General features: G+C 40.1%; 1 protein-coding gene across 1 annotated transcript in view; it reads left to right on the top strand.

Moving 5' to 3' along the window:
• LOC132207743 (ral guanine nucleotide dissociation stimulator-like 1) overlaps positions 1 to 22,241 on the top strand; it is a 61,142-nt gene that overhangs the window by 18,594 nt on the left and 20,307 nt on the right. The window contains exons 6-13 of the mRNA XM_059643627.1: positions 3,752 to 3,829; positions 6,083 to 6,160; positions 10,533 to 10,595; positions 11,985 to 12,065; positions 13,190 to 13,267; positions 15,548 to 15,625; positions 17,592 to 17,678; positions 18,335 to 18,412. Coding sequence (XP_059499610.1) covers positions 3,752 to 3,829; positions 6,083 to 6,160; positions 10,533 to 10,595; positions 11,985 to 12,065; positions 13,190 to 13,267; positions 15,548 to 15,625; positions 17,592 to 17,678; positions 18,335 to 18,412 — 621 coding nt within the window. The remainder of the gene's footprint in view (positions 1 to 3,751; positions 3,830 to 6,082; positions 6,161 to 10,532; positions 10,596 to 11,984; positions 12,066 to 13,189; positions 13,268 to 15,547; positions 15,626 to 17,591; positions 17,679 to 18,334; positions 18,413 to 22,241) is intronic.

The following is a 22,241-nucleotide window of genomic DNA, read 5'->3' as shown; positions in this document are numbered from 1 at the left end:
ATGTTAAAAAACCTGCTGGCACTTCCTGTAAGATCTATGGAGGGCCTTCCTCCCACAGCAATGCAGCAAACACTGGACAGCAGCAGTCACATTAACAAAGTTGCTTGATTGTATCAAAAATCTACACAGATTTTGTTTGTTTAAAAAGAAAAGTTGTATCAACAGAAAAGATCCAAAAGTGTTCAGTGAAAAATTGCTCATCCATTCACTATTCAGATCTCCATTTGTCACCAAACATTTAGATAGCTGAGCTCTGAATTAAGGATACAACATGTTGAAGAATTGAGGTTCCTACCTTCTCCCCTCCCCTCAGTCTGCCTGTGGTGTCTTTCAAATCTCCTGTGAAGGTTTTGAAGAAAAACCTACTCGCAGTACATCTGGAGGGTGATCTATTTTATAAAAACAGTTGACCAAGAATGAAATCGAGGCAGAGCTGCAATCTTTTCTTTGCTGTCATTACGGTTGGTATTGCTGAGCTGAGACAAAAGAGATCTGCAGGCCAATGTCCACTGTAGGAGTTGAGGAGCTCCAATATTTGCCAGAGAGACAGACATGTGCAGCTCTGAGCTGGTGACTTAATTCATGCCCAGTGCGTCGTTAAGCCGGCTACTTTGCCCACCGCTGACAATACAGTATAATGGTGCAGAAGAGAGTTCAGCTTTCCTCCTGAACTCCCCTCCACTTTACCAGGAATGTCATGTCTCAGGCCAAGGCCAGTTGACTTGGGACATTCAGCCCTGTATGTACAGACAGTATCTGAAGTTCTTCATTGGAAAGTTGGTTGCCCTTCTATATTTGGGCCAGGAGCTCTTTGTTTGAGATATTTTTAGACTTTACAACAAATATAAAATGTTGAAGATATGAATCTGTTACATCCTTCTGTCCCTCTCTCTGTCTTTACAACCACACTCCAGTCTCACGGTCTTATCCTGTAAACTATCGTTCAGGGTTTTGGGGAGACCAATGACCATATTCTGTAGTTGCGTCTTGACCCGTTGTTAGAAAATTAGCTCTCAATGGCATGAAATGCCGACTCAATGTCTTTCAGGTGTATGGAGATAATTTTCTTGTGGATGTGGATGTTTCCTCAAATTTACTTGATAACACTTTTAGGACCATTTGCAGATCACCTGACGGTGCAAACTACAAGGTAGATGGGAAACCATGCTCTCTAAAATCTGTCATGAAAGAGTAAATTTGAATACAATATGTGGTTAAGGTTTGCTTTATTCAGAGCACAAGGAATACAAAGGAAACTACCGATGAGCTAAGAATTACTGGGTACAAGTGTTTGTTTAAAATGACATTCTTCACAACTAATTTCAGCAGCGGAAACAATGCTAACATTCCGAGCTGTGAGGAGCTTGAAAATCCAATTCCTCTAGAGACAGTTGCTGAGATCAGAAAGTAAGTATTGATCCAATGCGTGAGGAAATGATGCTTGAATCAGAATACAACTATGTGAAGGGCAAACTCTGGAGGCCGCCATTTTCAGGAACATTATTTAGAGACTTTCTCCTGAAACTTAGCAGCATCTGTGGTGAGAAAGCAGAGTGGGCATTTTGAGTTGAGGTTCCCATGTTCAGAACTTCGCATCTCTGAAGACGTGTCGCTTGGCTCAACTTGAACTCTGTTTTCTGTCTGTAGATGCTGCAAAACCTGTTGAGTTTCTCCAGCAATGTCTGCTTTTCTTTCAGCTTGTCGGCTTCTGTAGTTTGTTCTTTTACATTAAAGAAACAGTTGGCTGTTGTTCTAATATTTGCTCTGTTCTTAGTGTTGTAAAAAGAAATTTTAGATGGAAGATTGTGGTTCATGCTGCAGGCCTCCTGCTGGAACTGCAACCTGGAGGCCTTGGCCGATTCCAGCGGTGACCAACAAAGAGATCATTGCCGGGTTACTCACCAGTTGACGGTTTGGCTCAGTTTTGACAGCTGCTAGTCCAGTGAAAGGGATGGCAGATCAGCACCTTTCTCAGCCCTACTGTTAATGCTGATTGTCACTGAGGTTGTGTAAGTGGGCGCCATCAGGAAAGTGAGGGAGGCAGTCCTTAGATGTCAGGGAGAGCCCAGGTGAAAAAGAGAACTGGCCCATGTCACATAGCTTTGCAATGTGTAGGTGGTAAACTCCCTCCCTGCCATTTTCCTAATACTCCAACCTCCAATTTAATTGTCAGCGAATGATTGGCCATGCATTAACACACAGTCTTTAATGGAATATTTCTTTTCCAAACATTGGACTGTGCACTGCCGGTAAATATATTGAAAAACTTGACTCTCTAACTCTGTTTGCAGTGTTATTGCATGTCCCACCTCCCCGCATCGCCCAAAAAAATCCAGACCATTGTGCTTTGAGAACTTGTGTGAAAGTTGAAATCCCTTCTTCCTTGCAACTCCCCCAGCTCCTCTTCCAGACTCAACTCCTGTCACTTGCAAACCACCTGTTAGAGCTTGGAAGGGAAAAACAAATCTCGATCTATTGTAGTTACATACATCAGAAATGTTGCCTGTTTAACAAATCCAGTTGAATAGGACTTGAAAACTTGAGAGGGCTTGTCATCTGAAGAGTGGTTGAGGGTTTTGGTTCAGTTTAGGATGGAGTTTAGAAGGATGGGAGGGAATTTTATTGGCACTTACAGAATACTGAGAGGCCTGGAAGGATTGTACATGGAACAGAGAAGATGTTTCCACTAGGAGGAGAGATTAGGACATGCGGGCACAGTCGCGGAGTGAAGAGGCCAACCTTTAGAACTAAGGTAAGAAAGAATTTCTTCAGACAGGGAGTGGTTAATCTGAGGAAAACATTGCAGGAAGCCGACGTCATTCGGACTATTTAAGATAGAGAGAGAAATGGGTTCTTGATTAATAAGGGGATCAAGGGTTTCAGAAGAAGGCTGGCGATTGGGCTTCAGAAACATCACAGCCAGAATTGAATGGCAAAGCAGACTGAGGAGGTCGAATGAGCTAATTCTGCCCCTATATCTTATGGTCTTATGGATTTGACACTAAATATTTCAATGGTCCTTTTGTGATGAAGCCACTTCTGGGTGCAAGTGCTTGTTTGAAATGTCTTTAATTTTTGCCTTATATAGTCAGGAAGGCAAATGCAATGTTGGCATTTATTGTGAAAAGATATGAATCTAAAAACAGGGCTGTACCTCTGAGGCTTTATAAGGCTCTGGTCTGGCCGTACTTGGAGTACTGCGTGCAGACTTGGGCCCATATCTCAGGAAGGATGTCCTGTCCCTGGAACATGTTCAGAGGAGGTTCACGAGAATGGTCCAGGGAATGGAAACCTTAAAATATGAGGAACGGTTGATGACTCTGAGACTATACTCATTTGGAGTTTAGAAGGATGAGGGGTGATCGAATTGAAACTTTCAGAACACTGAATGGCCTCGACAGAATGGTTGTTGGGAAGATGCTTCCATTGGTAGGAGAGACGAGGCCCCGAGGGCACAGCCTTAGAATGAAGACAAGACCTTTTAAATTGGAGATTTGCAGAAACTTCTTCAGCCAGAGAGTTTTAAATCTGTGAAATTCACTGCCACAGAATGCTGTGGAGGCCAGGAAATTTAAAACTGAGACAGATAGGTGCCTGATTATCAAGGGGATCAAGGGCTATGGGGAGAAAGCAGGAGAATGGGGTTGAGGAACTTATCAGCCATGACTAAATGGCAGAACAGACTCAATGGGCCGAATAGCCTAATTTCTGCACCTATGTCTTACGGTTTTGTGGTCTTAAATAATTGCAGGTCTAAAACCTTTGACAGCCCAAACTCTGAGAAAGATGAAGAACCAGGTTCACCAAAAGAGACAGCAACAATTTCAAAGTAAGTTTCATCCTTCTGTGCTTCATTCATAATACATACCATGAAAAGAAATTGCTGTGAATATAGTAGCTCTTGAAAGATTATATCGCCATTCGAGACAATAAAAATCACATTAAAGAAACAGCTTTAATCCCTCCGAGGCCATTGCCAGTAATTAAATCAATGACACATTTCAGCCTTTGATCGATAGAAAACATTCAAAAATGTTCAGTGAAAATTTGATTGGCCCTCAACATCCAGACCTTGTGATCTAACTTGCAACAATGCTAAACTGCGAAACCTCCCACCCCCCCTCAAATGCACCAGCCGATGTAACTGGAGTGTCCTACATATTTTCTCTGAAAATTTGGAAAGCAAACCATCTAGTGTAGTCATTCATCTGGACTTTGACCAAATGAGGACTTGAAATACAGAGCATTTTGGGATTCAAAATTTATTTTCAATGTTTACAAGTCATTTGTAGATGCAAATCCTTTCCTTAATTTGTGCTTCATGAGCACTTGCAGCTGCAGATATTTTGGCCGGAGAGATTGTCGGGTGGGTGGGAATCAAAGTTTGCCAGGCATCTGTGTAACCATGAGGAAGCAAGTTTGATCAGAAGTACTTTTGATGTGTTTTAATTCTGCAATTTGGAATGCAGCAGTGTGAAAAGGGAATGATGGAGTATCATTGATTTCAAAACTTTTTGTGCAATGTAATGAATGCCACTCCAGACTATGGCAGTCACATTAAAGTGTCTGCTGGACTGCTTTCCTAGAAAATTCATGGTAGAGATATTTACCTTAAATGATAGCATCACCATTGAAGCATCCAAAACACTGAGATGGGAAATTGTTTTCAGATCAATATTGAGGTTATATTTCTGGACAATGTGGCTCTGGTAAAAATACTAAAGCAATGGGTTAATCTCCTCTACCCCACCTCAGCACTTCTCTGTGTTCCTCCTTCCTACTTCAGCTGCACCCTCCCCACAAACTTCCTCCAAGTTCATTGAAGTGTCCTCCAAACGTCTGTGACATTTGAAGAAATATGTTATCAATTAAGAATGTGACCTGCTCCCCGTGTCCGAGCCTTGGTATTTCTCCCATACAATATTGCCATTGAATAATTTGCATTTTGAATTATCTAAATTGGCCATTTGCCATGTGTATCCATGGAGTCAGGCAGAGACCTGGAATTAATCCTGAGCTTATTCTGTCCAGGTCTTTAAGGAAACTCAGAACTGTTAAAAGAGCAGGAAAGAAAAATGATTTTTTTTCAGCAAAACAGCCACTGGTGACTAATCTGACCTTAAGCTTCAGTGAATTTGAGCAATGACAAATTCCTACATCAGTGCTCCGAATCAAACTTTGAGTTACAAGCTGTGCTTGTGAGGGTTGAATTGTCAATAGTCTGTAAAGAGCTTGAGTTTCTTTGCCAGAGATGAGGAAGTTAAACTTAAATCCTCTCTTTTGGGATGTTTATTGTCTGTCCCAGTGTAGAGGTTCTTTATTTGACCTCTTTACTCCTCATCTACCCACTGGCTCCCCCTCACAGCCAAAATAAGATAAGAGTGCCAGAAATTAAAAATGTGATCATGTGCACAAGTAAAATGATTTATTTGGTGTTTTGTGACCAGTTGCAGCTGTGAAAATGTTGACATGTCACACTGTGTAGTGGGTGGAAACCTAAGTTTGTCAGAAACTGAAGGAGTAATTGACAAGTAAATTTGATGTGACGACAGATTAAACCTGTTGTATGGTATTTGGGATCTAATACTGTGAAAGGAAACTGTTGGGATTTGCTGTAGGATTATGTCAGGGTTGCCTCAGGAAGATACCCCAATTGGCAGTGCAGTGAGCACCAATCCAGACAACAGCAATCACATGAAGCAACTGCTTCACTGCTTCTGCAATGTTTGGCTTATTTTAAGAGATGGAATAATGTTGAATTAGCATAAAGCATTCAAAGCTTTTCAATGGTAGACTGAAATTTGCTTGTCTTTCAGTATCAAGTTCTTGCACAGCGCAGGAACGGCTTTCAACAAGGGTGAAATACTGAAGAAATGGTTTTCTCTCCTTATTGCCCTGCTCTGTCTCTTCCAACCCACACCCCAGCACTGCCTCAGTATGAAGGCCTGTGGGCATCCTGTGGAAGTCAAAAGGACCCCTCTCTCAACACTGTGATTTTTTGTTGTTGAATTGGGTTGGATTTAATTCTGGACGTGTTTGCCTGTTCTAAATGACTTAATTTGTTCTCTTCGATCAATTGCAGTTCTGGAAATGTTGACAGTGCAAATGGTGAGGAAAATGGAAGTTGTGTTTCTTCAGGATCCAGCGAAATAATTGCTGAGTCAGTTTAATTGCATGCATGACAAAGTGAATCATTATTCAGAATATGACAAAGCGGTAGGAAATAGCTGGGGAGCTAGCAGTTTGTGCAATGTTATACAGCCATCAAATGGTAATAGCCCAGAGACAATGATTTGATGTTTGTACCAGCTCTCAAAGAGGGACTTGCCTACGTTCGCTCCTAAGTCCTTTTACTGTGTAATACTGCGAAACCTCTCCTTTCGAAAATTGTAGTTCACTTTTGAAGACCGCAATTGAAGCTGCATCCACCACACTATTCGGCAGAGCTTTCCAGTTCCTGAATAGGCTATTGAAAAAAAAAATTCCTTGTCACCATTGGTTCTTTTTGCTGATCATCTCAAATCAGTGTCCTTTTCTCCTTAAGCCTTCTGTCACAAGGCACCGATTGTTCTTATCCATTCTAACCAAATCCCTTATGATTTTGAGCACTTTTAAAATCACTTCTTAGTTTTCTCCAAGAGCAGCCTGAGCTTCTTCAGCCTCTCCACAGGGCTGTCTAGTTTGTCATCTCTGGTAATATTTTTTGGGAATGTTTTGTGCACCCTGTCAAATCCCTTCCTGAAGTGTGGTTGGTAAATACCAGAGTTGAGGGCATATCAGGAGTTTTTTTTATAATGATTTGTCAGAACATATTTGTTTTTCATACAATGCTCCAATTTTTAAAGTTCAGAATCCTGATGATATCTTCAACCTGCACTACCACTTCTATAATTATTGTGCACACACACACACACACACTATCGATCAAATATCAGACATGGATCATTTCAGGAAGCACCATATCATAAGATATTTATTTTGGCTCCAGAAGAGAAGAAGGAACAATCCAGAATAATTTTGATTTGGAGGAGGTCCAACTTCAAAAGGAGCAAGAAGGCGTTTGCAGCAAGTAAATTTCAACACAAGTTTAGGCAAAACTGCAATGAAACAGCAGTCTGTCTTACAGCAGGAGGTTGTTTCGTGACAATCTCAGAGTGTTCCCACAAGCAGGAGAGAGTGGCAAATGGTACAAATGATGAGGATTATTGATGACCCCAATGTGTACAGAGTGAAATATAGGTACTTCAGAAGGGAAGTGTAGAAGGAAAGGAGACTGGCAAACATTTTCAGGTGCCTTGCAGCATTCAGTAATCTCTTGCTAAATGTGGATTTGCATGCATAAGAGATTTAAAGGACCCACAAAATATTGTGCCATATTAATGCAGTCAGAATGATTTCACGGGCAATACACACATGTTCTAATTTTCAAAATGAAAAAAAAAGAGATGTGGAAATCCAGTGTGTGACGTTCATTCTGCTTCCCCGACATTTACATTAGATTTTCTTTTCTCGAAGATGAACTTGTAACTATTTTGGGCTCTCCTATTTCCTGCAGGAATCCTTGACAACATCCTGTGATGAACTTGTTTGTTTACAACAAGGCAAAGCAGTCCTTCAGTTCTCCTGTTCTGTGCCCCTATCCCCTTCCAATATCCCTGATCCCAAATGGTGGCACAAATCATGATTAAGCACCCCGCTAGTGGTTTGGGACAAAAGTGAATAAAACATACTCACAAAACATAATACAGAGACAGGTGGCAAAGTATTTTTGATTAATTTTTCGCAATAATGAAGTGATTTTGACCCAGTACAACACAAAGTTTAATAAGTGCGGTGAATGTGTTAGGACAATGACTAGACCTTGAGATTAAGGATAAAATGTAACATTGACTTCCTTCAATGCTTTTTATGTAGTTTGGAGCTTCCTGAAACAATGTTTGGGATGTCTAAGTTTCTGCATGTAGTGAATGGAAGAGTGCTATTTTAATTGAACAAAATCTATCAATTTCTGTAAGTCTGTGTTGGGCATAACAATAAAAGTTTGGAAGCTGAATGCAGTTTGAGGAGCCTTTTTGCAGAACGGAAATGTTGGTCAAATGAATGTCTGTTTACCACTGAAATATGCAGGAGTACCGCAATTCTGTCATAATGGATTGCATATTTTTCAAATGACATCAGTGATGGTTTCTCTTGTCACCTCAGTTTTTTTTAATACATTAGTTTTCTGAATGTCGGTGAGTATTTAACAGTTTATGCAATTCACAAATGGTTTTTTGGGGTAACTGATCAAAACTCAGTTCAGAGACAAAGCGATTCTCACCGCTGCTGACCTTCAATTGATGTGCCTCTGACATTATAGGGACACCCCGGGGATGAAAAGTTTCACAAATGTGCTATGCTTATAAAATTTGAGAAGATCAGCAAATAACCAGAGGTGATTAGATTTTTCTTCAAAGCAGTAAGCTAATGAGCTGGCTTTCATGAACCCAATGGATTGCAGAAATGATCCAGCTGGTCCTTTCAAAAGGGAATTTGGGTTTCTCTTTTTTCCTGTGGCCAAAATATTCTCTTTCTTTGCCCAAGTAAATAAATGTTCCAGCAGAATAATTCCAGCAATAAGCTTTTGAGTTTTAAAGAAAAAGATGACCTATACTTGCCCTCAAATTTTAAACATGACAGCTCACTCATGTGTCTCACATTATCTCTCAGAGGTTCAATAGTGCATAAAGATTCTTCGCAGGTTATTACTTTCTTATTTGCTTTTGTATTGTGCCTGTAGTCATCTTAGATGATGGTATTCTTTTAAAGGTCAAGCGAAAAATTTGGAAAACGAAGGAATCTCAGCAAAATGTGGTTTGTTGAAATTTGAGGAGGTTGGTTCTCATTAAGCTCTGAGATCGTTCTGGTTAAGACAATCATCTGTTATATTTACTATCTCCTCCTTTCACAGTGTAACTGTTTATTACTTTGGCTGCTTAGATCACTGACTTGTCTATTGTCTTTTGGTGAATGTTTCCATTTGCAGGGAGATCCTTGCGAGATTTTAAAAAGTCAACAACAAAATGGCTTCCATGCCATTCGAAAGTTCAAATCCATTTTACTAATTGGACAGATGTTGTGTTTAAGATTCGTGTTTGAGTCAACCATTTGAATTCAGCTAAAAGATCATCATAATTCAATGGATGCTAATAGTATCCATTCACCTTACACACATCCTACATTTCAAGATTTTCCTGTATCCATAGGGAAAGGGAGAAACAGGCTGACTAGATGCTACAGTTATTTTGGTTTTCTGTAATTGGATCCAAGGAATTCATCCCTTTTTGCATGAGTGTTCTCATTTACTTAGGTGTTTATTTGAGACAGAGAATTAACTGGAGCTCAAAATTGTTTGGATCACATAATTCCAATATAATTTTAATAATCTGTTTCTGGCCAAGTTTTCGAAGTATTGACGAACAGTCGATGACTTACGAAGGAATGAATTTATGGCTGACAGATGTGCTGAAGAGACAAAAATGCATTAAAAATTAACCTCAGAGGACATTGGAATACTGCAGAGAAAGAGAGGTTGAGCAAGTCGTCAAAGATCTGAAAAAGACAGTTGTACATGGGTAAATTTGAAGTCCATTTTGGCAGGAAGCATAGCAGTTTTTTTTGTTGAAGGAGATTGCATAGCTCTGAGATACAGTGGATTCTGGGTATCCTCGTGCATGAATCACAAATTGCTTATGTACAGATACATTAAGTAATTAGGAAAGCAAATAAATGTTTTCATTTTATCATGAAGGAACTTAAACACAAAATTAGGGATCACTGGTGAGCCCATATCTTGAATGTTTTTCTTTGTGGTGGTCAGCCTTATTTAAGGATGGAAGTAAATATATGAGAGGCAGTTCAGAACAGGTTTACCAGAATAATACCGAGCCTAAGTGACTTGCCTCACAAGGAAAATTTGTACAGACAAGGCTTGCATCAGTCGGTGTTTCGGGCGGAAGGCGCAATGTGATTGAAAGAAAAAATCCTGAGCATTTGTACAGGGTAGATATGCAGACGGTGTTTCCTCTTACAGAAGAGACTAGAATGAAGGGCGAGTGTCTAAAATTCAGTGGTTGTCAACTTAAAACAGTGGTTTTTTAAATATCTCAAAATGTGGGTATTCTTTTAAGTTTTCTTCCTGAAAAGATGGTAAAAGCAGAGCGCTGGAATACTGTAAATGGAAAGATAAATAGATACTTGTTGAGAGCAAGGGAGTGAAAGGTCACTCAGATAGGCAGGAATGTAGATTTGAAGTTACGATCAGATGAGACAGAACCACATTGAATGTTTTACTCTTCTCTGTTGTATGGGATGTGGCAGGTATGCTGTAAAATGCCAAATTGGAGTTTCAGTGTAATGTTTTAACAAACTCGGTAATCAAGGCTTCAAATGCCGAAATCCCGAACCTTCAGATGTTTTTCAGTGGCTGAATGCAAATTGTAGATTCAAGCTTGTTTAAAATCACTTAGTTTGTGCTGTCTGACCAATTGCAGATATGGAAGCTTTGACACCTCAGAGGCAGAAGAGATTCCAGTAATCGATTCAGTGAACACAAAGTAAGCTTTAGTCTAATGTGTGACTTAATTAAGTTTCATTCAAAATACAACAATGTTAAAAAACCTGCTGGCACTTCCTGTAAGATCTGTGGAGGGCCTTCCTCCCACAGCAATGCAGCAAACACTAGACAGCAGCAGTCACATTAACAAAGTTGCTTGATTGTATCAAAAATCTACACAGATTTTGTTTGTTTAAAAAGAAAAGCTGTATTAACAGAAAAGATCCAAAAGTGTTCAGTGAAAAAAATTGCTCATCCATTCACTATTCAGATCTTCATTTGTCGCCAAACATTTAGATAGCTGAGCTCTGAATTAAGGATACCACATGTTGAAGAATTGAGGTTCCTACCTCATCCCCTCCCCTCAGTCTGCCTGTGGTGTCTTTCAAATCTCCTGTGAAGGTTTTGAAGAAAAACCTGCTGCTGTCCATGAGCACACTAAATCTGGAGGGTGATCTTTTTTCATAAAAACAGTTGACAAAAGGATGAAATAGGGGCAGAGCTGCAATCTTTACAATTGTCATTGCCGAGCTTATAGAAAAGAGATTTGCAGGCCAATGTCCACTGCGGGAGTTGAGGAACTCTAATATTTACCAGACAGACAGACAGACACAAGTGGCTGTCAGCTGGTGACGTGATTCATGCCCAGTGAGTCATTAAACCACCTACTTTGCCCACCTCTGACAATACAGTATAATGGTGCAGAAGAGAGTTCAGCTTTTCTCCTGAACTCCCCTCCACTTTGCCATGAATTTCATGTCTCAGGCCAAGGCCAGTTGACTTGGGACATTCAGCCCTGAATGTAGAGACGCTATCTGAAGTTCTTCACTGGAAAGTTGGTTGCCTTTCTATATTTGGGCCTGGAGCTCTTTGTTTGAGATATTTTTAGACTTTGCAACAAATATAAAATGTTGAAGAAATGAATTTGTTGCATCCTTCTCCCTCTCTCTCTCTCTATCTTTACTTCCACACTCCAGTCTCATGGTCTTATCTTGCAAACTACCGTTGGGGGTTTCGGGGAGACCAATGACCATATTCTGTAGTTGCGTCTTGACCCGTTGTTAGAAAATTAGCTGTCAATGGCACAAAATGCCGACTCAATGTCTTTCAGGTGTATGGAGATAATTTTCTTGTGGATGTGGATGTTTCCTCAAATTTACTTGATCACACTTTTAGGACCATTTGCAGATCACCTGAAAGTGCAAACTACAAGGTAGATGGGAAACCTTGCACTCTAAAATCTGTCATGAAAGAGTAAGTTTGAATACAATAAGTGGTTAAGGTTTTGCTTTATTCAGAGTACAAGGAATACAAAGGAAACTGCCGATGAGCTAAGAATTACTGGGTGCAAGTGTTTGTTTAAAATGACATTCTTCACAACTAATTTCAGCATCGGGAACAATGCTAACATTCTGAGCTGTGAGGAGCTTGAAAATCCAATTCCTCCAAAGACAGTTGCTGAGATCAGAATGTAAGTATTGATCCAATATGTGAGGAAATGATGCTTTAATCGGAATACAAAAATATGAAGGGCAGCTGCTGGAGGTCTTGCATTTTCAGGAGCATTACATAGAGGCTATCTCCCGAAACTTAGCAGCATCTGTGGAGAGAAAGCAGAGTGGGCGCTTTGAGTTAAGGTTCCCCTGTTCAGAACTTCACACCTCTGAAGAAATGTCACCTGGCTTCACTTGAACTCTGTTTTCTGTCTGCAGATGCTGCAAAACCTGTAGAGTTTCTCCAGAAACATCTGCCTTTCTTTCAGATTGCCGGTGTCCATAGTTTGTTTGTTTTCACATTAAAGAAACAGTTGGCTGTTGTTCTAATATTTGCTCTGTTCTTAGTGTTGTAAAAAGAAATTTTAGATGGAAGCTTGTGGTTCATGCTGCAGGCCTTCTGCTGGATCTGAAACCTGGAGGCCTTGGCCGATTCCAGCGGTAACCAATACAGAGATTGCTGCCGGCGTTACTCACCAGTTGACGGTTTGGATCAGTTTTGACAGCTGCTGGTCCAGTGAAAGGGATGGCAGATCAGCATCCTTCTCAGCCCAACTGTTAATGCTGATTGTCACTGAGGTTGTGTATGCACTGTCCCTGGAACGGGTTCAGAGGAGGTTCATGAGAATGGTCCAGGGAATGGAAAGCTTAAAATATGAGGAACGTTTGAGGACTCTGAGACTATACTCATTGGAGATTAGATGGATGAGGGGTGATCTAATTGAAACTTTTAGAATACTGAATGGCCTGGACAGAGTGGATGTTGGGAAGATGCTTTCATTGGTAGGAGAGACTAGGACCCGAGGGCCCACTTTTAGAATAAAGAGGAGATCTTTTCAATTGGAGATTTGGAGAAACCTCTTCAGCCAGAGAGTGTTGAATCTGTGAAATTCACTGCCACAGAAGGCTGTAGGGGCCAGGTCATTGAGTACATTTAAAACTGAGACAGATTATCAAGCGGATTAAGGGTTATGGGGAGAAAGCAGGAGAATGGTGTTGAGGAACTTATCATCCTGACTGAATGGCAGAACTGACTCAATGGGCCGAATGGCCTAATTTCTGCTCCTCTGTCTTATGGTCTTATGGTCTTAATGAATTGCAGGTCTAAAACCTTTGACAGCCCAAACTCTGAGAAAGATGAAGAACCAAGTTCACCAAAAGCGACTGCAGACATTTCAAAGTAAGTTTCATCCTTCTGTGCTTCATTCATAATACATACCATGAAAAGAAATTGCTGTGAATATAGTAGCTCTTGAAAGATTATGTCACCATTCGAGACGATAAAAATCACATTAAAGAAACAGCTTTATTCCCTCCGAGGCCATTGCCAGTAATTAAATCAATGACACATTTCAGCCTTTGATCCATAGAAAACATTTGAAAATGTTCAGTGAAAATTTGATTGGCCCTCAACATCCAGACCTTGGTGGTCTAACTTGCAACAATGCTAAACTGCGAAACCTCCCACCTCCCCTCAAATGCACCAGCCGATGTAACTGGAGTGTCCTACATATTTTCTCTGAAAATTTGGAAAGCAAACCATCTAGTGTAGTCATTCATGTGGACTTTGACCTAATGGGGACTTGAAATACTGAGCATTTTGGGATTCAGTATTTATTTTCAATGTTTACAAGTCAGTTGTAGATGCAAATCCTTTTCTTAATTTGTGCTTCATGTGCACTTACAGCTGCAGATATTTTGGCTGTATAGATTATCGGGTGGGTAGGAATCAAAGTTTGCCAGGCATCTGTGTAACCATGAGGAAGCAAGGTTGATCGGAAATAATTTTGATATGTTTTAATTCTGCTTCATTTGGAATGCAGCAGTGTGAAAAGGGAATGATGGGGAACCATTGATTTCTTCAAAATTTTTGTTGCAATGTAATGAGTGCCACTCCAGACTATAGCAGTCACATTAAAGTGTCTGCTGGGCTGCCTCCCTCAAAAATTTATAACAGAGACAGTTGTCTGAAATAATAGCATCACCATTGAAGCATCCAAAACACTTAGATGGGAAATTGTTCTCAGATCAATATTGAGGTTATATTTCTGGACAATGTGGCTCTGGTAAAATTGCTAAAGAAATGAGTTAATCTCCTCTACCCCACCTCAGCACTTCTCTGTGTTCCTCCTTCCTGCTCAGCTGCACCCTCCCTACAAACTTCCTCCAAGTTCATTGAAGTGTCCTCCAAACGTCCGTAACATTTGAAGAAATATGTCTTCAATTAAGAATGTGACCTGCTCCCCATGTCCGAGCCTTGGTATTTCTCCCATACAATATTGCCATTGAATAATTTGCATTTTGAATTATCTAATTTGGTCATTTGCCATGTGTATTCATGGAGTCAGGCACTTTCACAAGTCAGAGACCTTGAATTAATCCTGAGCTTATTCTGTCCAGATCTTTAACGAAACTCAGAACTGTTAAAGGAGCAGGATAGAAAAATGATTTTTTTTTCAGCAAAACAGCCAATGGTGACTAATCTGACCTTAAGCTTCAGTGAATTTGAGCAAAGACAAATTCCTACATCAGTGCTCTGAATCAAACTTTGAGTTACAAGCTGTGCTTGTGAGGGTTGAATTGTCAATAGTCTGTAAAGAGCTTGAGTTTCTTTTTCAGATATGAGGAAGTTAAACTTAAATCCTCTCTTTTGGGATGTTTGTTGTCTGTCCCAGTGCAGAGGTTCTTTATTTGACATCTTTACACCTCATCTACCCACTGGCACCCCCTCACAGCCACAAATCCCAATGTTGATAAGAGTGCCAGAAATTAAAAATGTGATCATATGCACAAGTAAAATGATTTATTTGGTGTTTTGTGACCAGTTGCAGCTGAGAAAATATTGACATGTCACACTGTGTGGTGGGTGGAAACCTAAGTTTGTCGGAAACTGAAGGAGTAATTGACAAGTAAATTTGATGTGACGACAGATTAAACCTGTTGTATGGTATTTGGGATCTAATACTGTGAAAGGAAACTGTTGGGATTTGCTGTAGGAATATGTCAGGGTTGCCTCAGGAAGATACCCCAATTGGCAGTGCAGTGAGCACCAATCCAGACAATAGCAATCACATGAAGCAACTGCTTCACTGCTTCTGCAATGTTTGGCTTATTTTGAGAGATGGGATAATGTTGAATTAGTATAAAGCTTTCAAAGCTTTTCAATGGTAGATTAAATTTTGCTTATCTTTCAGTATCAAGTTCTTGCATAGCCCAGAAACGGCTTTCAACAAGGGTGAAATACTGAAGAAGTGGTTTTCTCTCCTTATTGCCCTGCTCTGTCTCTTCCAATCCACACCCCAGCACTGCCTCAATATGAAGGCCTGTGGGCATCCTGTGGAAGTCAAAACAATCCATCTCTCAAGGCTGTGATTTTTTGTTGTTGAATTGGGTTGGATTTAATTCTGGATGAGTTTGCCTGTTCTAAATGACTTAATTTGTCCTCTTTGATCAATTGCAGTTCTGGAAATGTTGACAGTGCAAATGGTGAGGAAAATGGAAGTTGTGTTTCTTCAGGATCCAGCGAAATAATTGCTGAGTAAGTTTAATTGCATGCATGACAAAATGAATCATTATTCAGAATATGACAAAGCGGTAGGATATAGCTGGGGAGCTAGCAGTTTGTGCAATGTTGTATTGCCATCGAATGGTAATAGCCCAGAGACAATGATTTAATAATGTTTGTACCAGCTCTCAAAGAGGGACTTGCCTACGTTCACTCCTAAGTCCTTTTACTGTGTAATACTGCGAAACCTCTCCTTTAGAAAATTGTAGCTCACTTTTGAAGACCTCAATTGAAGCTGCATCCACCACACAATGAGGCAGTGCTTTCCAGTTTCTAATGATGCTATTTAAAAAAAAAATCCTTGTCACCATTGGTTCTTTTTGCTGATCATCTTAAATCAGTGTCCTTTTCTTCTTAAGCCTTCTGTCACAAGGAACCGATTGTTCTTATCCATTCCAACCAAATCCCTTATGATTTTGAACACTTTTAAAATCACTTCTTAGTCTTCTCCAAGAGCAGCCCAAGCTCCTTCAGCCTCTCCACAGGGCTGTCTAGTTTGTCATCTATGGTAATATTTTTTGTGAATGTTTTGTGCACCCTCTCAAATCCCTTCCTGAAGTGTGGTTGGTAAATACCAGAGTTGAGGGGAAATCAGGAGGTTTTTGTTTAATCATGATTAGTCAGAACATATTTGTTTTTCATACAATGCTCCAATTTTTAAAGTTCAGAATCCTGATGATATCTTCAACCTGCACTACCACTTCTATAATTATTGTGCACACACATACACACACACGATCGATCAAATATCAGACATGGATCATTTCAGGAAGCACCATATCATAAGGTATTTATTTTGGCTACAGAAAAGAGGAAGGAACAATCCAGAATAATTTTGATTTGGAGGAGGTCCAACTTCAAAAGGAGCAAGAAGGCGTTTGCAGCAAGTAAGGTTGAACACAAGTTCAGGCAAAACTGCAATGAAACAGCAGTCTGTCTTACAGAAGGAGGTTGTTTAGTGACAGTGTCAGAATATTCCCACAAGCAGGAGAGAGTGGCAAATGGTACAAATGATGAGGATTATTGATGACCCCAATGTGTACTGAGTTAATTATAAGTAGTTCAGAAGGGAAGTGTTGAACTAAATGATGCTGGCAGCTAATGTTAAAAGGGAATCCGAATGTCGTCCTCCATTGTGAGCAGTGAAAGGGTAGCGAAAGTGGGGCTAATGGTCATAAATCACTGTTTAATCTTCACAGAGGTAAGGGCCTGGCTGCGATACTATTCAGAAGAAGTTGATGTCCAATTCACGATGAAAAGTAAATAGTTGAGACAAGGATGAGCTGAGGTTGGGCAGCATTTTAGAAATGTGAAAATAAAACAACTGCAGATGCTGGAAAACTGAAACGAAAATGGAAATTGCTGGAAAAGCTAAGCAGGTCTGGCAGCATCTGTGGCGAGAAAGCAGAGTTAATATTTTTGAGTAATTTGAGCCACTGAGCTTTTACAGCAATTTCTGCTTTGATTAGAACGGCTGGTTGTCCCTGGTGTTGGTAACTCAGAAGGAAGTGAATTGTAGACAACTGAGGATACTGAGAAAGAAAAAAATAGCTTGAGGCTGCAGTGGCACTTTGCACAACAACCTAATCCTGTTTGAATACAGGGGTGGTATCAGAGGACTGGAGGATTACAACATGTACTATGTTTATGTTCAAAAGTATGTGGATAAATCCAGCAACTAGATTCATCTTATTGGTGGGACAGCATCACAGGAACTGTAATCCCAGTCTCAAGCAAGAATACTTGGGGAGCATATGGGCTAACATTTTATGCTGACTCAGAAATCTTCACCATCTGGTGTGTAACCTGTTTAATAAAACCATCTGATGGAGGCTTGTCATTCTGAATCTTCAATTTTCATGGGTATTTTAATGGATTTAACTGAAGATGAAAGGGTTTGCTTGAGGTGTTTTAAATTGTTCTTGATGTTCAATTGCAGCTGTGAAAGTGTTGAGTCCAAACACTGTCCGAATTCTGATGAAATTCAGAATTTAAGTTCACCGGAGAAGGGAGCGACAGTCAAGAAGTGAGTTTGATCCAAAATGTGACCATATTATGCTTCATTTGCAATACAGTAGTGTGTAAAGGGAATGGCTGGAGAGCTGGTGGCCATAGGTTGGATAATCAGAAATCTCTTCATGAAGGCAGAGATGTTTCCATGCTGTATGACTCTGTAACACATACCACAGAAACAAAAACACGGATATCATTCCAGATCATGGCACATTGATGAAGAAACAGCTTCTGAGTTCTTTGCATATTCTCTCCCTAATTCTGAGGAACAAGCAATACAAAGCATAAGCAGCAGTTGCATGTGAAGGTGTTGAGTTTATCTCAGACTAAAATTTCTGGACTAATAGCAAATGTAAGCTATTGAAGAAGTGGCTTCACTCCTTGCACCTGCTCCTTTCCCCTGTTACCACCAGCCGCCACCACTGCTGGCGAGCTGCTTTGGCCCTCAAGGGCATTTCTGGTAAACTTCCTGAGGAAATTTAAAGAAGGTATTCACTATTTTATGCAGTTTTACATTTAGAGTGTGACCTTGTTTCATAAAGTTAGCTGATCACGGCTTAGGATGCTGAATTTTGAGACTTCATTTCTTATTTTACGGCTGGCAAGCAATTGTAGACCCAAACACCATTTTAATTTGCTTTTTCTTTTGTGGTTTATGATCAATTGCAGAAGCATAGACTTCAACAGATCAAGCTTTCTAGAAGAATATAATTTCAGTCCTGCAGAAAAGGAAACACTAATGAAAATGTAAGTTTGATTTGACATGTAGTGAAATTGTATTTTCAATGTGAAATTTAAGAATGTGAGAAGAATTGCTGGAGAGCCAGAAAGACCTGTAAAATAATGTAGAGCCTTTGTCATGAATATATAAGGCACCCAAAACAGGATGGCAAACAGCACTCCAACCCATAACAATCACATTCAAGAAGCTAAATAATAACTGAAAGAATCACGGACACTGCAATTCAGGGACAAAAACAAAGTTGTTGGAAAAGCTCAGCATTTCTGGCACCATCTGTGAAGGTAAGAACGGAGTTAATGTTTCAGGTCCGGGTGACCCTTCCAGTTCTGAGGGAGGGTCGCTGGACCCAAAATGTTAACTCTGTTTTTGCATTAAAGAAGCTGCTTGTCTTGCATGTCCAATGATTGCATTATTCCCAGAGATTGGCTTGTTTATATTTTTCAGTGTAAATCATCCAAAATTCTTTGTCTTTTGGAATTGTTTGTCCTACATGATCACGCTTTTGGGGTTGTTTATCTCAGATTGTCATTAGTCTAGTTTGTGATAATGATGCATTATTGCAGGAATGGTTTTCCTCTTCACACCACTTTATTAGAAGTTATCCTGCAAACTTCCTGTGAATAGTTGAAACCGAATGATACCGCTATCTAGAGCAGTCAGATACTTGGCAAGCGGTTTGTTTGTGGTGTCCTGACTTTGGTAGCCCTCCCACTCCGTGCTGCTGTTGTACGTTTTGCACATAATCGATCTTGAATTAATACTTCCTGAATCTATGAAATCCAAATAATCTCGTGAAATCATTTTTCATGTTTGAAGTTTGTCAACGAAGTGCTTTCAAAGATATTTGACTGTAGAAAGCATCGCACAAATGCATCTCTAGCTGGAATTCTAGTTATTTTTGAGCTATACCAGATTGCTGAGGTTGTTTTACTGCTCTGAATAAGATTAGATTACCTACACTGTGTAAACAGGCCCTTCGGCCCAACAGGTCCACACTGTCCCTTGAAGCATCCCACTCAGACCCATTCCCCGAACACGAAGGGCAATTTAGCACACGGCTGATCCGCCCAGCCTGCACATCTTTGGACTGTGGGAGGAAACTGGATCACTTGGAGGAAACTCACTCAGACATGGGGAGAATGTGCAAACTCCTCACAGACAGTCACCCAAGGCTGGAATCAAACCCGGGACCCTGGAGCTGTGAGGTGGCAGTGCTAACCACTGAGCCACCATGCTGCCCTGCATGACACTTTGGCAGCATGGGATTAAAGATGGGATTATTCTGGTTTGTCTGGCCGTTCGATTAAATTCTGTGCTTTTTGATTAAGACGAAAGAACATTTATCCACTAGATTTGAGTGCTGGACTGGACTTGGGGACATTAAAGTTTGAGATTCTTACCTTTATATATACAGTGATTTATTTTCTTTTGTACATGGTTTGCTTACTCATTTATTTTGTTTTCTTGAGTTGATATTGTTTTGTCGTTTTTATAATCAAGAAAGCCAATGCCTGAAGGGCCGAGCACAGATAAATTACTTGTGAGCAAATACAAATGCAAATTTTTGCAGTATTGCATTGAGAAAAATGGTCAATTTGAGGGAGTGAGGATTTTCAGGGAATATTTTTACTTCAGATGAAATAGCAAGCGTTCACAACTGGGCTGCACTGAAGTTTGAAATAAAGCTCAAACAATTTATGAAAAATGCAGCAAAGGAAAAATCCCTCTTGTTAATCAAACAATTAGGACACAGTTGGTCTGGCAGCATCAGAGGAGCAGGAAAGCTGATGTTTCGGGTCTGGGCCCTCCTCCAGAAATTTTCTGAAGAATGGTCCAGACCTGAAATGCCAGCTTTCCTGAGCCCCTAGTCTGCTAGCCTGCTGTGTTCATCCAGCTCCACACTTTGTTATCTCAGACTCCAGCATCAGCAGTACCTACTAACTCAGAACACAGTTGGGATGCCTTTTGCATTGCTATTCACTCTAACCCACCCAGTTGTCTTTTTGGGTAAATGAAACAAAGTTTTAGAAATCTAAGCCACAGGGATTGGTGGTTATCTGGAAATTCTTCTCCAACACCTAGCTACTCATGTCTGGACGGACACAGCTAATTGTGGATACCAAATTGGTCCGGATTAATTTCACAATATTCCTGTACGAATGTCTCAAGAGACATATAGGGATGAAGTGTATGAAGGAACCTAAATTATCCTGATCCCCGATTGAGGACAGTGTAATCCTCATGAAAGTAATGTGCTGGTTTGGCATGTTATTTGGTATGTTAATCTCCTTTTGAATTCAAGTTTTTTGGGTTGAGTAAAGTAGAAAATTATCATTTTTGTTTTTTACAGAATAGTAGCTTACAACCTGTCAGTCTGACATTGAAGAAAACACAGATATTGAGGGGTTGAGTAAAAGCATGGTCAAAACATGGGTTTAAAGGAACATCTTGAGTGAGGGCAGAAGAGGCAGGAATATATCCAGTCAAGTTGTCATCGATGAAACAATTAATCTCAGATGCGCAAGTGGCCAGAATTGAAAAGAAAGTGCACCCATATATCATTATTTCAATTCTGGAATACTCTAATACGTTAAGAATACACTTCTCTCCAGTGCCATTGCAATCTAAGATTATGTTGTGCTTGCTTTAGGAAATGATCCTTTTAGATGGTGGAAGGATGATAATGAGTAATTAAATGAAATGATGTTGTACACTGCAGCTGATTAGAGGTTTCAGATTACTCGGTAGGGATGTAGTAACTTGTTAATGAATCTATTGGAAACAGAGACTTTAATTCTAGTGGGACGACAGAAAAGTGTTTTGGGTCAAATTTTGGACTCTGCACAGTACTAATTAAGTTCTACCATATTGTCAGCAGGGTAGAGGCTCTTTAGCTCAGCAACTTATTTCCCAGCCACGAAGACTTTCAGTAGGATATGGAATTTTTTGGTTTTGTGATCATTTGAATTGATTTTTCTTTATATATATTTTTGGAGGGTTACTGTTCGAGTGTTTGTAATGTGATGTAAGCATTTCTGAAAGATTCAGGACCAAATGAGCCCAGGCAACTTCCTTAGGTCACGTTTCCAGTGTGTTTCAGTTAGTCACTGTTTCCGAGAGGTAACATAACAAATAACATTTCCACAGCCTTGTCCCTCCATCTCTGCAATTTCCATGTGTCCACTTCAGACGTTTCTCTTTCTTCCTGTTTCACTTTCTTCCAGTTTCACTTTCTTCCCTATCCCGGATTATGTTTGTCCTGTTGTTACCAGCCATGGCTTCAGCTGTTTAGACTCTAAAATCTGAAATACACAGTATGCTTTTCTCCATTTTTTAGAAAGCAAATTAAAAACTTCACCTTTTATCAAGCTTTTCATAATTCTTCTGACCTCACTGAAAAACAATCTCTTGACATTTCCAAAAATGAGTCACTTCATTTCATAATTTGCCATGTTCACTAGTTAATATCATTCAGCACCTTACCAGTGTGGGCCAGCTGTGTTTTTGAATCGTTGCAAAAGAGTACGACCTATGCCAACTGATCTGAAAGCAGATGAAGTCAAAATAGTCCCTCCAGTGTAAACTATTTCTAAGTCGTATATCTTTCTCAAACAACAAGAGGCTATTGCTGCATATGGCACTATGGCTGCCTAGCACTTCCTACACCAACCACTGTTTAACAGGAATGGAGCTGGTAAAGTCTGAATCAAGCCCCAATGTCTGTGTGTAATGTTTCACATCATATAATTTCTGTGCTGTAATGATCTATTATGAACGGACTCAAATAAGTGATCATCTGTTTCAGTGTAGGGCTGCAGATAAGGAAATTCCAAA

Source organism: Stegostoma tigrinum, unplaced genomic scaffold, assembly GCF_030684315.1.
Source record: "Stegostoma tigrinum isolate sSteTig4 unplaced genomic scaffold, sSteTig4.hap1 scaffold_143, whole genome shotgun sequence".
Taxonomy (NCBI): Eukaryota; Metazoa; Chordata; class Chondrichthyes; order Orectolobiformes; family Stegostomatidae; genus Stegostoma; species Stegostoma tigrinum.
The sequence above is the reverse complement of the archived record's forward strand: the minus strand, read 5'-3'. Positions and strand labels throughout refer to the sequence as shown.